General features: G+C 39.2%; 1 protein-coding gene across 2 annotated transcripts; it reads left to right on the plus strand.

Moving 5' to 3' along the window:
• Nucleotides 1–255: 255 nt before the first annotated feature.
• Nucleotides 256–1,184, plus strand: LOC111208819. Of its 2 annotated transcripts, none has more exons than XM_022708325.2 (4): nt 256–444; nt 542–743; nt 829–918; nt 1,000–1,184. In XM_022708325.2, the coding sequence occupies exons 2-3, from the start codon at nt 570–572 to the stop codon at nt 883–885; spliced, it is 231 nt and encodes a 76-aa protein (XP_022564046.1). In that variant the 5' UTR covers nt 256–444; nt 542–569; the 3' UTR covers nt 886–918; nt 1,000–1,184. The 2 variants fall into 2 exon arrangements, with proteins under 2 accessions (XP_022564046.1, XP_022564045.1); XM_022708324.2 differs by having other exon boundaries at nt 256–418.
• The last annotated feature ends 17,619 nt before the right edge of the window (nt 1,185–18,803 follow it).

Consider the following 18,803-nt stretch of genomic DNA (forward strand, 5'->3'; position numbering starts at 1 on the left):
GATTTAGAGTTTAAAGTTTAGAATTTAGGATTTATGGTTTAAAATTTATGGTTTAGAGTTTAGAGTTGAGGAGTGGAGTTTTGGAGATATGATTTCAAATTTTTATAATTAAAATTTTTTAAAAATTTTAAAAATAAAAAATGTTATTTTGATCATTTTAGTTTTTTTTGTCTGTCTTTGGGACAAAAACAAAAAAATTACTTAAGAAGATGATTAGTAGAGGTTTTTAGAGTGGGGTTATTAGCTAAAAATAAGAATCTGTTAAAGATAGATGGAATCAGATCTAGGAAAGCTTCTCGACACCGGCGAATAATCATGCTCTACCATTGTAAAGGCTCTCTCTTAAACCAAAAAAAAATCAAAAAGCGGAATCTAATTTAGGGTGCGACGACAATCTGTCTGACAAAGATCCGAAACTGTGAGCTCTGAATCCGTTACCTTGATGTAGAATTTCAACTTTTCCGTTTCAACCAAACACAAACTTCTTTGATATCTGCTTTGGTTACCGATTCAGTTCTAAACTAAAGTTCTTCTTGATCAGCGTAATCGATTTCGAAAGATCTTTGAGTATGGGAAGCAGAGCTAATCGTGTGGGAGAAAGATGGAATCAGATGGGCTGTGAAGAAAAATCGAGCGTAATTCAGGAAGAGATCAAAAGGGTTAGTAAACTTCCTTCAAACAGTGTTTATGCAGTTCATCGTCTCAAGGTTCTCAACAAAATCAACGAACTTTTATCTGTCCAAGTAAGTAAAGAGCTCAACATTTGGATGGACAGTAAATAATAACTATCAAAGCTGTTTGAGCATTTTCGTTTCCCTGTTGTGACAGAGAACCTTGTCGCAAGAGAAGGAGTTAGAGCTGCTATTCACACAGCTCTCTCTGTAGGAGAAAAAAGCCAGAGTTGTTGTCTGAATAACGGTCAGTGTGCTAAGAAAATTGCCATTTGTAAGATTGAATCATAAGTCTTTTTACTGATGTAACTGAAACTCAATATTGTAGGTTGATCAATTGGGTTTTACGAATGTCAATCTAAGCAACAAGTTAGTTCCTCAATATATACCTTGGTGTCTATGGGGTTTACTTGTATGCATTTAGTTTTGCTTAAGACATGTGTGTGTATGTGTGTGGCACTTAGTGGTGTCTTTGTCTTTGACCATTAAGATCAGTTTCAGCTTTGCAGTCCAGTGTTTTTGTTTTTGCTTAGAATATTTGATTTTGATTTTTCACTATGTTGTTTCAACCACTTCAAATTTCGAAAACCATATTAGAACTGGAAACAGTTTATCAATTAAACTCAACATGTTCTTGCCTTCTAGACTTGATGGCATTACAAAAAAAGCAATCTAAACCAGAAAATACATTCTGGTGGTATGGTATGGTGAACCACATAAGTGCTTGAGAAGCTTCGACTGGCGAATGCAACATCAAAACCTTCGATTAGCCAATGCAAACGTCAAAAACCTTCGGGAGCTGAAGATCTCAACAATATAATCCCGTATTATAAAAACTTTCTCTTCCAGAGTAGATATGAATATATTCCTCATCTTACCTGTAAGGTTATCATGGAAAAGAATTTTGGGATGAAATATTAGCCCTGAGAAAAGAAGAATTTTAGAGCATCATTAGTGGTATAGTCTCTTTAAAGAATTTCTCAACATCTTAATATTCATATGATTTTGTTGTCTAATTTAAATTAAATAGAAAATAAAATGTGATCACTTATAAAATGACACCTATCATTTGAGTTTCTATAGTGTTGTCATAGTCCCTACAAGAAAAATCGTCCCTACACTTTCTATCGTCTCTTTCTTCATTTTCTTATTTTTTTAATTATTAACATGATGAGAAACGTATATATAGATGTATTGTCGCTGCGGATGCTCTTACACCGAGCAGGAGGATGTGAACAATAATATTTCGCCTATGGCCACTGAAGCTTTGATGAGGAGTCATGACCATTGTTGCTTTGTAGAACTATCATTGTTTTTCTCGCCTTTTACTGAAGTTTTAATAGGTTTGTCACAAAGTAAAGAAGGTCAGCCAATCATGATTCATGAAAGGCAGTTCTTCGACTGATCCTACTTAATCTCCACTTGAAGCGAATCAGTGGCTTTAATAATGATGGTTCATGACCCTTTGCTTGAGACTGCAAAACTTGTTAAGACTCTCTCCACACACTTGCAAAGATAAGTAATGGTAAAAGTTTGAGGCAGTTCAAGAATTGAGAGCTTAAGTGTTTTTATCCTGAAACTCGAACCATTTTGGTTTCAAAGAAAGTCTCTCATGGAAAGCATTGACGGGACTCGTGAGCAATTTTGATTTACATTTAGTACATCATCGTTCAAGTAAATCACTACAAGAAAACAAAGGGATTCTGATGGCCGAAATCGTCGAAAATTCGTCGGAATTGACCAATTCCGACGAATTTCCGACGAACCCGTCCGTCGGTATCGTTTCGTCGGAAAAAAAAAATTCGTCGGAATTTCGTCAGAACTTCCGACGACTTTCTGACGAATACCGAGAAACGTCATTCTGACGAACTTCCGACGATATTACGATGCAGATACACGAGACCAGAGTTCATCGGAAAAACTACGTACCGACGGAGAACGTTCCTCGGACACTTCCGACGTAGAGTGTTCCTCGGTGGATTCCGACGAACCTTGTTCGTCGGAATTTACCGACGGACAACGGTCGTCGGGTGTCCGTCGGTAAATTCCGACGAACAAGGTTCGTCGGTAAATTCCGACGGATATATGTCCGTCGGTATATTCCGACGACCACTGTCCGTCGGTATATACCCATTTATTTTTTTTAATTAATTTTGCATTTTTATATATTTTTTGATATTAATAAATTTAAAAAATCAGAAATTTAAAACTAATAATATTATAAAATTTAAATTCATAAAAACCGAAATAGGAAAAAAACATTCATAAAGTTTAAAATTCATACAAACCGAAATAAAAAAAAAACATTCCGAAAGTTTTAAAAAGCCGAAATAAACTAAGATGAACTCGAAGACATCAAACGATCTAGCTTCTGCATAATCTCGGTGTTGAACTTCTTCTGGGATGCCAACTCAGCAAGGATAGTGGCATTCTCCGAACGGATAGTGGCATTCTCCGAAAGGATAGTGGTGTTCTGCTCTTCCAATGCCCCAATCCGTTCATCTTTGTCATGTAGCTCCTCGAGAATCATGGGATCGGCATACGGAGCTTGTGAAGAAGATGCCGGATACGAAGAAGCACGACGGGCCAACCCAACTAAACGGCCTCCTTTCCTTTTAGGAACCGCCTACAAAAATATTTAAAGTAAGTAAATAGGGACAAGTAAGTAATCGACATTATAAAAAAAATATATTAATAAAAAAAATTACCTTTTCAACCATCTCATTTATTTGCAATAGAGACAGGTTGGTTGAAGCTCCCGTGGACTCGCCGTCATCAGAGAGAGGCTGAGATTGGGAAACTATTTCAGCTTCCACCAAATCAACTACACCTTTGATCACGGGGTCCTGAATTTGACCCGTCGTCTTGTTAGTGTGAGCCACCTTAATGAGTTGTAGACGATCAACGGGATTACCGTCATTTGCTTCGATCTAAAAAAACCGCCATTATTAGCCAAGAAATATATAAAATATTTATTTAAAAAATATAAAGATAAATAATAATAAAAAACTTACAAGTTCATCCTCCTTAGTAGACATAGAGCAAGCGCCGAGGTTGTGCACATACATACCTTTCCCGCCACGATCGCTCTTCCGGTTCCTGGAGTTCCTAGAAGACGTCTCTGCAGTTTCTTCCTTCTCCCAATGAGCTATCAACTGCTCCCACACCGACCCGTTGATGAACCGTGGCTTCTTGTTCTTCTGCCAAACTGTCTTCCACGAGTTTATCTGCTTTGTGTAAGAGTCCATGGCCTTTTCGTTGAATTTCTTACGGACTGTTTCCGTATGATCGGAGTGCCAGTTGAACTCTTGCTACAAAACAAACACAATTTAATAAGTAAATATATTTAAAAAAATGTTCAAACTTTAAAAAAATGAAGAGTTACTATACCGCGAATTGACGAAACCACAACTCTCGTTCGTCGGTAGGGATCACACTCCACTTTGGATATCCAAAACGGAGCATGGAGTACATCATCTGGTTGATGCTCCGGCTAATGCCATTTTTCGACTTGGTGAACCTTTAAAAAAATACAAGTTAGCAAGTTAATTAAAGGGAAAAATATAACGGTACAAATAAAAAAAATACTAACCAAGTGCTATGGCCTCGTCGTGGGTTGGGTTGGAGAAACGGGAGATGCTCTCGACCTGGTTGTTGAACCAATAGATGAACCGGCATGACCCCCGGATCCTGTGGAGCAGCAGCGTGAGGGGCAGCGTGAGGGGCTGAGGGAGCTGGAGCGGGAATATATGCGGGAACCGAGTCATGAGACGATCCCGATGCACGGGAACTGCTCACCGAACTACGTCGAAGACGGGCTACGGGGGCGGGCTTCATCCTCGGACCTAAAAAAAAAAATTAACCCATCAAACATATTTTCAAATCATTTCTATTTTTAATGTTTTCATTTATATATTTACAAAAGGTTTTATAAATGTTTTAAAAAAAACTATTAAACCTTTTATATATATATATGTATATATGTATACAAAATTATAAAAAATTTATAAATATAGAAAAATGTTGTTAAAAATTTATAAATGAAGAAAAATGTTGTTAAATATTTATATTTTTTTAAAAAAATGTTTTATTATACATAGTTTATTAGTGGAAACTTATAAAAAATTATAAAAAATTTTAAAATTTTTATTATAGATGATTTACATATATATATATATGTATACAAAATTATAAAAAATTTATAAATATAGAAAAATGTTGTTAAATATTTTAAAAAAAATTTAAAAACGTTTTATTATATATATTTCATTACTGGAAACTTGAAAAAAGTTTTTAAAAATAAAAAAAAAAACGTTTTAAAAAATCAAAAAACGTTTTTAAAAATAAAAAAAAACGTTTTAAAAAATCAAAAAACGTTTTTAAAAATAAAAAAAAAACGTTTTAAAAAATCAAAAAACGTTTTTAAAAATCAAAAAACGTTTTTAAAAATAAAAAAATGTTCCAAAAAAAACTAAAACAACAATCCTAACTTATATATCCTAAACTATCCATTTAATCCTAAAATTTTCAATCAAACAACCTAAAATCCGAGATCAACTACCAAAACCCTAAACAATTGATAAAAAAGAAGGTTTGGGATGATTCTTACATGATTTGGGGTTTGGGGAAGAGATATGAGGGTGAGGAGAGGATTCGCCGGTGAAGAGAGGTGGAGAAAGGCCGGAATCGCCGGAGAGGGGGAGAAATCGCCGGATTGTTTGCGTTTTGTGAGAGGGGGGCCGCGGAGATAACGAAGAAGGAAGAAGGAGGGTTTTTATATCCGAGGATTCCGACGGACACGGGTTCGTCGGTATTCCGTCGGTATAATTAAAATATACCAAATGCCGATTCGCGAAAATTTTCAAGCGGTTTGGTTCTCCCGGGCAAATTGAAATTCCGACGGAATGTGTCCGTCAGTATTTTCCGACCGACACATTCCGTCGGTATATTCCGACGGAATGTGTCCGTCAGTATTTTCCGACGGACACATTCCGTCGGTATATTCCGACGGAATTCCGACGACTTAGTGTTTAGGGTGTTGATTTCAAGTTTGTAAATGCAAAATCCAAATCTTTGATAATATATATAGTATTTGCATAAAGATTTAACAATAAAAATGTTTTATAACACGATTTTACACAACAACATTTTTTGTAGTGTAAGCTTATATAAATATGATTGTATAAGTATATAATGTTAAGATGAGATGTTATGAAAACAATGATATGCATACATAAATATTTTAATGAGTTGTTATATTTGAACGGTTGCGATCTAATACTATACTAAACACTTATTATGTGTTATTTTCATAGTTTTGGCATCTAAATTTATAGATTTTTATGATTGAAATTTATAGAAACACATGTCGTCGGTATTTTCCGACGAAATACCGACGACCTTTCCAATTTTCAATGAAACCCATTGTCGTCGCTATGTCGTCGGTATATTGCGACGGATTTCCGACGGACCATTAAAAAAAAAAAAAAAAAAAAAAACTAATCAGAATCTTCTGAATCTTCATCAAACTCCCCAACCTCGGCTTCCGGCTCTGAATGTACGACAGCATCATGTCCAAACACAGTCAAATTCTCAACGAGTTGAACATTTTCCAAATCTTCAACTGCCTGGGCGTTGCTGGTAGACTCTGGTTGCAATGGTTCATCATCATCAGAAGTTCCATCCACTCGTCCTCTTGGGTTGATTTGCGTTACAGTAACCCATGGATCGTCTCTGTACGTCACCCGAGGGTAACTGATGTAGCACACCTATACATATCAATTATACAAGTATTAGTAAAATATATAACATTAATTAATTATATTGGTAAAAAATTATGAATAGATTGACATACCTGATCAGCTTGCGAACCAAGAATGAAGGGATCATAATATTGAAGTTTCCGCCGCGAATGAACTGATGTAACACCAAACGCATCAATCTTCACTCCTCTATCTGGGGTGGTGTCATACCAATCACAATAGAATACTACACAACGCAATCCAACCATTCCAGGAAATTGGATTTCCAATATTTCTTTTATGTTGCCGTAGTAGACATCGTCACCAGAAGAAGATGAAACACCAGCATCATATGTTGTCTTAGAATGACCTTTCCTTGTGAATGCATATCCTCGCGTACAAAATTTAGGATATGATTTGACCACATAGTTTGGTCCCTGCACAAATTCGCGTATCCAATCATCGAACACAAGACCTCTGGCCAAACCATCATTCACCTATAAATTAAAAACATATATGATTGCAAAATTAATTAGTTTATATATATTAAATTTAAACTAATCATTTGCATAGGGTAATATGATATATGACTCACATAACTACGAAGCCACGCAGCAAATCCGTTATCTCTAAGTTGTCGAAGCTCATCTTCTGTTGCATGCCTGTGAGTCATACGCAACTCCGCCATATATACACTATATACAAAAATATTATCAATATGAAATAAAATTATTGAATATTAATCTAACAATAAATGAATAAATATTTTTACCTCTCATATTGTAGAACATCTTCACAGTTGGTGAGCAAATATGTTTGCAAATGAGCGTGCTCAGTGTCCGTAAGTCTCCGCTTCGTGAATTTTCCACTAAGTCGTCCTATTTCCTTGAACATGCTTGGGACAGTAACATGATATGTTGCTCTCTCCCCTCTATCATCATGCCGAGCAGGTCTTCGGTGTTTTGTATGCACTTCTGGTGGAAAATAATTTTCAGCAAAGATTGCAGTTTCTTCATTGATCACCTGTGCCACTATAGATCCTTCCACCCTGCTTTGATTTTTGACCATCTTCTTCAGATGATGCATATAACGCTCAAAAATATACATCCATCTGTACTGCACAGGACCACCAAGTTCCAATTCTCTTGCGAGATGAATAGCAAGATGTTCCATTACATCAAAGAATGATGGAGGAAATATCTTCTCAAGGTTGCACATGCTGACTGGTGCGTTTGTCTTCAAATTATTAATACCCTCTTCAGTCACTACTCTGCTGCATAAGTCGCGGAAGAAAACACTAATCCCTACATAGATAAAAGACATAATTTTCGTAAGTATTAAGTTTTTATAAGCATAATTGTTAAATATAAAAATAAATTAAATTGTAAAAATATAATATACCTGCAATTGCTTCATGAACATTACGTGGCAATAATGCTGAAAAAGCAAACGGAAGGAGGCGCTGCATAATTACATGACAATCATGACTCTTCAAGCCAGTAAACTTTCCTTCGCTTCTATCAACGCAGTTCCCCAAATTTGATGCATATCCGTCAGGAAATTTCACTTTATCTGTAATCCAATCAAAGAACTCTTCTTTTCTAGCACCATCTAGCCGATAAATGGGAAAGGGGCCGTACCGTTCTCATCAACGTGAAGTTCAGAACGATCACAAATATCGACTAAATCCAACCTTGACTTCAAATTATCCTTCGTTTTACCTTGGATGTTAAGGACTGTGTTCATCAGATTATCGAAGAAGTTCTTCTCAATATGCATGACATCTAAATTATGCCGCAATAGATGACTCTCCCAATATGGCAGATCCCAGAAAATACTCTTTTTGTGCCAGTTATGTAGCTCTCCAACCGCATTGACTCGAATGTTTTCATGTCCACCTACATCTGGCGTCCTTTCTGCATCAAAATACCTAAACTGCTTCAACAAATCTTTCCCACTAACTTCCTCAGGTGGACCATCAAACACCTGCTTGTTCTTCGTAAACGAAGTCTTACTCCTGCGGTATGGATGATCAGGTGGTAGAAATCGTCTGTGACAGTCAAACCAACACGTTTTCCTTCCGTTCTTTAGTTGGAAAGCATCTGTGTCATCTTGACAATATGGACATGATAGCTTCCCATGTGTTGTCCATCCAGATAACATACCATATGCTGGAAAGTCACTTATTGTCCACATAAGTACTGCCCGCATCTGAAAGTTTTCTTTGCGCGAAACATCGTATGTCTCAAAACCATGCGCCCATAGTTGTTGCAACTCATATATTAGTGGTTGAAGAAACACATCTAGTGATCTTTTAGGATGATCTGGCCCGGGGACGAGAATTGAGAGAAACAAAAACTCTCGTCGCATGCACAAGCTCGGCCGTAAGTTGTACGGTGTCACAATAACTGGCCATAGAGAATACTGCCTTCCATGCTTTCCAAATGGGCTGAAACCATCAGTAGATAATCCAAGATAAACATTTCTTCTCTCTTCCGCAAATTCTGGATATGTTGACTGGAAATGTTTCCAAGCCTTTGCATCTGAAGGATGTCTAATCTCACCATTTGTGGAATGCTCTGCATGCCATCTCATTGCTTTTGCTGTGCGCTCACACTGATACAACCTCTTCAATCTTTCCGTCAAAGGCAAATACCACATTCTTTTGAATGGGATCGGAACTCTTCCCCTCGTCTCCTGATAACGAGGTTTCCCACAAAATTTGCATACATTCCGTGTCTCATCCGCTCTCCAGTAGATCATGCAGTTGTCAATACATACATCTATCACTTCATACGGTAGTTGAAGACCTGCAACAAGTTTCTGAACCTCGTAGTATGAACCCGGTGCAAGGTTATCCTCAGGTAGAATACCTTTGACAAAATCAGTAATCGCATCCATACATTCTTCAGCCAAATTATAGTCTGTCTTAATACCCATTAATCTAGTTGCAGATGATAAGACTGAATGACCATCTCTACAATTTTGATACAAAGGTTGTTTTCCTGCATCCAACATGTCAAAAAATCTCCTAGACTCGGGGTTTGGTTCTTCCCCTCTATAATGATCATGTACCATCTGCTCAGTACCTACACCATAATCTATATCCGTTCTAGATTCTTCTAACCTAATATCAGGCTGAGGTTCACTAACAGGCTGAGGTTCGCTAGTACTACCATATTCATAACCAGTTTCCCCATGAAGGTACCAAACTTTATAATTACGTGAAAACCCTTTCATATACAAATGAGTCCAAACATCAAATTCTTTTATAACCTTATTATTATTGCAAGAAGAGCAGGGACATCTTAACATACCACTTTTTGCATCCGGTTGCTGTTGAACAAGCCTCATGAATTCTCCAATCCCTTGAACGTATTCTTCCGTAAGCAAATTGGTGTTCGGATCCAAATGAGGTTTATCCATCCACGAACGATAATAAACTTCTGAAGACATGATTTTCACGGAATTGTTATGACTAAAGAGAATGAAGAGAGAATGAAGTGTGAATGAGTTGAATGAGGAGGGGTTGTATTTATAGGAAATTGCTTACGGACCTCCGACGACTTTCCGATGGAATTCCGACGGATGTAAAGCAGTCCGTCGGAATTCCGTCGGTATTGTCCAATCTCAAACGGCTATACAACGGTCATATATATTTGTCGGCAACGGTCACATGGTTCGTCGGAATTCCGTCGGATAATACCGACGGAATTCCGACGACATTCTTGTAAATCGGAATGTCGTCGGAAATTCGTCGGTATTTTCCGACGGAATTCCGACGACTACAACGGTTACATTTTTTATCGGAATGTCGTCGAAAAGTCGTCGGAATTCCGTCGGAAATGGCCGACGGAATTCCGACGACTTAGTTTTTTTGGATTTGGTCGGAAATTTGTCAGTATTCCGTCACAAATATCCGACGACCTTGGTGTCCGTCGGAACCTCCGTCGGAATTCGGTGTGTTTTCTTGTAGTGAATAACTAAGATCTCCAGTTGTTTTAATAGCATTAAAACTTATTACATTTCATAGAACAAAAATATATATATTTATCCTATTGATGAAAACCACTTTGTCCTCGCAGATGCATTGACATGTATGACACGGTTGACGGGAAACAACATTGTTTGAAACAATCTGAATCTCAAGACCGTTCACTTTGATCTTATGGCCAGGTTTCATGTAAGGGTGTCTTCCTAAGATGCAATCAGCATGTATTGTGGTAAAACATTTGTCGCATGTGTAGAGAAGAGGTTCCAACCGTTATCGACAATTGTTTTTTCTTCACAGATCTCAAACCAGTAAACTCCATGTGCAACGATTTCTAAGTTGAGTGGATGGGTGTCATAGTTATATCTTGCCAGTCCTAGGATCAATCACCCAACTCAATGATTCGTTTTTGCATACAGAACATAACATCCAAAAATCATCAAGATGATGGGTTAGAAAAAGAGGATATGGATAAGCTGTATGGTCGAGTAGCTCAACAAAAGAAGCACATGTTATATCTATTCTAAATTCACATTCTTGTTGGGACATTTATACATGTAACCACATGATCCTCGGTTACAAGTACTCAAGTAACATTTATACATGTAACCACATGATCCTCGGTTACAAGTACTCAAGTAGAGCATATGAAGAATCCTTCTTAGGTGTTAGTTTCAGTATGCAAGGTTAGGGGAGGACGGTGTACCACATCTTCCGAGGAAGACGAGCACACAAATCATGGAGAGCATATATTATTCACATTGCTGGAAAAACAAGAAATTTCCAAAATCAATAGGAAGGATACATGTTTGACATAACTTACCACTTTTCTCTTCACTGTTCGCTTGGAGTCTCATTAGATCATGGTCGTGGCTAAAATGGTGTATTGTTCCTGAAGCTATCTCCACCAACGATGCAAAGTCAACTTCAGGCTCACTTTCTTGTGCTATGAGTGCGGTATTGACCTTGATGTGTTACACCTCAATAATTATTTGAGTGTGGCTAGACAATCAAGGTGAGCACCGTAATATTTTTCTCGAAGAAATTCATGACGATAATCACTACAAGAAAACACTCTTCATACTCATAGACCATGGATTTGAACCACTTTTACCCACGGTTAATAAGTGTTTTGGAGTACTTTGGAATAAGCACCCGAGATGACCATCGAACTCGACCATCGGTCGACAGGAATAATCGATTGATATTCATATTTTGACATCGATCGACAGCGAAAAGCACAGAAAACCCGTTTGGTCTCAGCCGACTTAGAGCCCAAGTCTTCACCAATTTACAAGATTACCCCTGACGAGTTTTAACCTAATAATATAAGCTTTGCCAACATGTTAGAGGCAAAGTATGCTTTCTTGTTTTACTGATTTTACAGCAAATGTTTTCTATGATTTTTAGTAGATTGGAGAGAAGATCCAAAGAGATTTGTGATTTGAACTCCATTGATATCTATTTATTTATCTTATGCAGTTTTTATACCTCATTGCTGTTATGAATTGCTTGGCCATGTCTGAGTAGTTCTCTTGTTAGATTTTAGGGTTTAAATAGGTTATGAGGGATTAACCCCAACTATAGATTGCTAAGTTGTGATATTCATCATTAGGATTGTCATTAATGCATGTCTCAAGATTAGCTACCTAGAACATGCCCTAGGAATTGTAGACATAAGCGACAGCTTGCATCTCACCCTGAATCCATCCTAACTGAGCTAAGACTTGCTAGAATAAGCGAGAGCTGATCTAGTAAGCTTAGTGAGCATGTTTAATCCGCGCATTAACGCTTGACCAAGAGCCTCGATCGATATTCCTATCGATTAATCAGTCGACGTTTCAACAAGTGTATCGATCGACATTCCTATAGAATAATCGATCGACACTGGTCAATAGAAAAACCTAGAAAGCGAAAGCCTAAGGGTTTGTTATTAAGTGTTGAGCTCTATAATATCATGCATACAACTTATTAGGCATCTGTAGGATTATAATCCTGATTACCTGAATAAAAACCATAAGTCTAGCTATTTCCATTTAAGTACCAAAACCTCAATCAATCAATAGAGCAATTATTTGCTCACAAACTTGCAACTTTATGTTTAAATGATTAAACAACCTAGCTTAACAATTCTGATTAGATTTATTAGGTTCCCTAGCTCCTTGTGGATTCGATCCCTAAGTACTACAACTGAACCTCTTATTTTAGAGAGTAATTCACTCCTTAGGATAATTTGAGTGATATCAAATTTGGCGCCGTTGCCTGGGAGCTTTGATCTCCTTATAGATTTAATCTTGTTAGGTCTAAAACCACTTTCTGACACAGCAGTACCAGAAGCAACAAGGAATATCAACTGCTATTGTCATCAGATCCTGCAAACTTGGAGCGTTCAATCCGCAAAGGAATACGTTCCTCATCGATCGACAACAACACTTGTTCGTCGCTCGATTTTTGCCAGCCACCGTCGACCTAGACACCAGTCCCGTCGACCGATACTCGCTCACCACCATCGACCGAAGTCACTCTTCTTCCGTCGACCGACATCATCTGTCCGACGGCGAACGATACTTCAGCCCGAACATCGATCGATACTGAACCGCGAGACATGGTTGCGACCTTGATACTTGTATGAGATGAGAGGGGAGACATGCATGACCAGGAAGGTCATCTGTGTAATGCAGCAGGCCAGAGGATACAAGCACAAGGCTGCAATCCCTGACTCTGATACTAATACTACATGCACTACTCTACATGTAGATGAGGCTGCTCGACCCAGAATGTTGGCTGATTACAACCGTCCAGATCATTTCTACACCAACAGATCAGCCATTCGTCCTCCAATTATTCAGAGGGGGAATTTCGAGTTGAAGCTGCAGTACTGCACACTCGTGGGACAGACAGCCTACTATGGGTTATCTCACGAGCATCTTATGGACCATCTGGAGAGGTTCGAGGATCTTATATCTGCTATTAAAGTCAAGGGAGTCTCTGAAGACTACCTCCTATGCAAGCTCTTCAAGTATACACTTGCTGGAGATGCTTCACATTGGCTTAATCAGTTACCACCAGTATCTCTCACATCCTGGAGCGACATCAAGAATGCATTCCTATGCAACTTCTTTGATGAGGCGTGTGCTGAAGACTTGAGGAGCAAGATCGCTACATTCACTCAGGATCCTGCAGAATCATTCAGAAGCTCCTGGATCAAATTCAATTCGTATCAGAGAGTCTGTCCACACCATGGATTCAATGAAGTATAGTTGCTCAGTACCTTCTGCAGAGGCATCGCGGTGCAGTATCAGATGGCTCTTGATGCTTCCAGCAATGGGAACTTCAACATTAGGAATCCAGAGGAGGCTGTGAAAGTTATTGAGAACTTAGCATCCAGCAGCATCACCAAAAACACTTATTTTGAGAGGAAGAGATCTGCAACCATTCTTGGGAATGACCAGATGGATGAAGTGAAGGCAAAGCTGGACAGTGTTAACAAGCTTCTCAGGAAGCAGGTCTGCTTGGTTGAGGATGTTGAGGCTGTAGACACAGAGGGTAGAGCAGAGGAAGAAGAAGATGTGAACTTCATCAGTAGAACTGGATTCCAGGGTTCTGGAAACAAGAGTGGAATCAGAAACTCCTATGGAAATAGGGTAATTTCAACCAGAGTTCGTAGCACCAGAAACCCTACATCAACAACTACAACAACAACATGAGTTATGGAAACTCCTACTACCAGAAGCCACCACCACCTACTCAAGAAAGCAAGATTGAAGAGATGCTTGACAGAGTTCTTGAGGGACAGCAGTGCATGACTGTGGACTTTAATGGGAAGATTGATTTTGTCTACACCAACCTGAACACAAAGTTTGAGATTTTGAGCACTCATGTGAAGAAGCTGGAGATGCAGGTTGTTCAAACAGGAGAAACTCTGAAGAGGCAGGAAGCCTTAACAAGAGGGGTAGGGGATGATGTGATGAAGCACCATGTGAATGCCATCATAGATGATGATTTATGGCAAGTGGTGAAGCAGGAGAAGCTGCAAGAAAGAGACTTCGAAGTAGAAACCTCGATGAGTTTCAGCGGATCGTATTGGTGTCGATCGACGCTGGACTTCGAACATCGATCAACAGACTTCAATAAAAATCGATCGACGACACCTACAGAGTCGACCACATCTTGCAATGCCATGAGGATCATGACTCACGAAGAGTTTGCAGCAGCAAGACACCCACATCCGTCCAGTTCTATTTATGTCAAAATCGATCGACGTTCTGATACTCCCGTCGATCGACAGAAAGAGACCTCCATCGATCGACAACCTCCAGCACCCATCTATCGACGAGCACCTCTTACATACCGAGTTCAGATGCCAAAGATAGACGTTGCACGTCTCAATGCACTTAGGCCACAACTCAAACCTTCAGATAACCCACTAGAGGCCACCAGGACACCTTCAGATGATGCAGCAGATCCTACGGAAGTTGATAGGGTTCATATGGGAAGAACTCTAAGGAAAAAAAATGAAAAGTGGTGAAACATCTAAAGAGGGGAGCTAATGAAAAGGAAAGGGAAAGTTTCCAAAAGAGAGTCTTCAGGATTCCTTTAGAAAAGTTATTCGAGGAGGCTTATTTTACCCACAGATTGTGGATGTTCTTCAGAGAAACCAGGGAGACTGAAGAAGACATTAGGATAATGTTTTGTGAAGCTAAAGAAAAGATGAAGAAGAGGATTACACTGAAGAAGAAGAGTGATCCTGGAAAATTTGCAATACCTTGTACAGTGAAGGGTATTGAGTTCCCACATGCCTTGTGCGATACATGAGCATCAGTCAGCTTTCTACCTAGGGTTATGGCAGACCATCTAGGTCTGCAGGTGAAACCTTCCAAAGAATTATTCACTTTTGTGGATTGTTCTCAGAGGAGCTCAGGAGGAATTGTGAGAGACCTAGAGGTGCAGATTGGTAATGCCTTAGTTCCAGTTGATTTCTATGTCTTGGATATCAAGCTAAACTGGAACTCTTCTCTATTACTTGGGAGAGCTTTCTTGTCGACGGTAGGAGCAGTGTGCAACTTACAAACCAACCAGTTGTGCCTGACGCTCATAGATCCTCATGTCCACTACAACCCTATTCCAGTCAAGAAGCCACAGACGTCCTCCAGAAGAATCAATGATCTAAGACTCATCGCAGCATGCCACTGTGGAGCTGAGTACGAGACAGAATACTCGGCGTCGATCAAAACTCACACAGCCACATCGATCGACAGTGCCCACCAGAAATCGACCGACACACCAAAAGAAGAATCGGTCGACAGTAGTCCAAACAATTGGGAGAACGACTACTACAATCCCACCATGGCAGCACAGCAGAGACACCATGCATGCAGAGGAGTATGATGAAGATTATGAGTAGGAACGAGCTACAGAGTACAGATCCATTCTTGATGAGGAAGTCAAACTTCTACATCATTCTTCTTGGAAAAGGAGTGTGCCATCGATCGACAGAACAGTCTCAACATCGATCGACACTCATCCTCATCAGACAAACAGAAAACGAGCATCGACCGACATTGCCTACTACCCATCGATCGACACTGGAGTCGACCGTGTACGAGAAGGAGACTACTCGATTGGCAGTTGGGCAGATGTTCACCATCACGAAAGCTATGCAGTAGAAACGGCAATTCATGAGCCATGAGCAGATGAACTTCATGAGGGTTTCACATATGAGGAACTTCTCAACATGCAAAGACGTGATGAAACAGATCAACAAAGAGCAGAAGCTACTGGGGAAAGAACACGTTTCAGCCATCCTATCGACAGAGCCAACCGTCCATCGATCGACGACAAACCTCCATCATCGATCGACATCCGTCCAAAACCACCATCCACTGTAAGTGAAAACTCTAATTTTGGTAACCAGTATCTAACACAGGATGAATTTGGTATTTTCAGGGACCCAGACGGCTATGCAAGAGCAATAGATGGACATGCACTGCAAGTATCCAGAGAGGACATTGCAGTCTTCAGATGGCTAATGGAGCAGACAATTTCTTCATGCAACAACACACAATCGCAGCACATCAGCAGAGGGTTACAAAAGAGTTCTATGACACAGCTGGTGGCATAGACAATCGCTTCAAGTAGAAGTATAGACACCCTACCCGACCGTCGATCGACGTTGACATCCCTCCATCGATCGACAGACGTCCAGAATTTGGCAGAAGAGTCTTTGACCTTTTTGGAACTAGGAAATTCTACTGGGAAGAGAAAGATAAGTATGGAGTCTACAGAGATGATAAGGGATGTGCAAGAAATGTGGATGAACACATCATCAATGTGTCCAAGGATGCTATAAGAAAGCTAATGGAAAGAGCTTCGAGAGATGAGCACCGCTACATATGTCTTCCAGAACATGCTAGCTCATTCACACATACCAAGCTGGTACCAGAGATTTACACCAAGGACGAGATCAATGAGATGTTCTATTGAGTCTGTGGAGCCCAAGAGAAGTATGAAGGTGATTTCCAGATGAAGCTTGATGGTGTCTACTATCCACTGAACGATAGCATCAGTTGGTTGACTACATGCATGGAGGAGATGAGGCAAGACATAGCCAAAATTCAGCATGCGGCCGACAAACATCGACCAACATCGATCGACAGACACTACTCAACATCGATCGACGACGACCCAAAGAACTCACACCCGATGAAGTCTCAACCAGATTTTCACACCAGAGCAGAGATTGATCAGTTGGTAGAAGAGATCTACAGAACTCTGGAAACAATAGAAGAGAGGCTTGATAGGAGATGTGATGACATCTATTTCCCAATGGACCTTACAATGAGTTTTTTTACTTCCAAGATAGAAGCAATACAGACGGAGATAGTAGAGATTCACGGATACATCGCCCGTCGACCAGAAGCATCAGCATCGATCGACAGACGCAACAACAAATCGACCGATAGTCATAGACAGACAACGGTCGACGACGCTACAAACTGAGCCAGGCAAGTACCAAAGGTGACGTCAGACATGCCTGATACACACAACCATGGAGAGGAGATCTCAGCTGATACTTACGCCACACTTATGAGACATCAGTTCAACCTTGAGAGTCCTGGAGATAGATTGCAGAAGATAGAAAACACAACTGCAACAATGAAGGAAAAATATCGTAGAGGAGATGAAGCAATGCTAGACTTCACTGGTACATGGTTCAACAAGCGCAGAGAAGAGATGGATTCTTGTTTCCCAGCAAGTTCCAGCTTTCTACACTATTAGCCAAATCACCTCAAAAGTCAAGCTAAATGACTATAACAAAACGCTGAGTGGGAGGCAACCCACTATTAGGTAATATTTAATTGGTTTTTATTAATCTAGTATCTATGTTGGTTTTTATTTATTTATTTCAGGTCATAAAAAAAGATCCAAGTAGACGATTGCCGTGAGTATCGACCGACGAAACACTGCCGACATCGATTGACAGAACATCACCTGCCGCGATCGATATCAACACATTTACATCGATCGGCATCCATTCCGGTATGGTATATCATTATAACTTATTACATTGAGTCCTTATGATTTAGTTATCACCATAACTCCGACTGAATATACACTGGGGACAGTGTAGTTTAAGTGTGGGGGGAGGTTTACTGATAGTAGTTTATTCATGAGTTTTATTAAAATGTTTTCAAAAAAGTTTTTATTGAGTCAAGAAGGGGATGATGAACTTATTGATTTTACTTGTTATCTAGCCACATCATTCTAGACTTACTAGTTGCAGATAGTACTAAAGATACCAAAGTGGATCAACCTGTCAACTATGTTACACTTGCTAAGAGTGTTTGAAAGAACCAAAGCTGACCTCCAACCTAATTGAGCTCAACTCTGCTTGTCTTGGGGCTTGGTATACATGAGATCGGATTCTTCAAACAAGTCTGGAAGGTAAAGCCTTGTGTAGATTTATCACCCTCTCTCTCCATTTTCGAAATATTGATTAAAATTATAGATATAGTTATAAATATATATATATATATATATATATATATATATATATATATTACAGATTAAAATTGGAAGGGATTCGAACAGGATTTGGTGGCCACAACTATTAAGGTTTGCTTCATAAAGATTCTATAGGTAAAGGATTAGAACATGACTTGGTGGCTACAACCATTAAGGCTTGCTTCATAAATAATCCTAGGATATAGGTCAAAAAGAAGTGAACAGGTTTTGGTAGCTACAACCATTAAAGCTTGATTCATGGAAGCATGTCCAATCTTGGTCAATGATCTTGCAATATAAGCAGACTTTGACTGAGAGAGAGAATTAGTAGAGATAGGGGATATGAACTATTATTTACATGCAGGTCCAGATACTTGTTTGAGCATCCTTGCATCC

Source organism: Brassica napus, chromosome C7 (assembly GCF_020379485.1).
Source record: "Brassica napus cultivar Da-Ae chromosome C7, Da-Ae, whole genome shotgun sequence".
Classification (NCBI taxonomy): Eukaryota; Viridiplantae; Streptophyta; class Magnoliopsida; order Brassicales; family Brassicaceae; genus Brassica; species Brassica napus.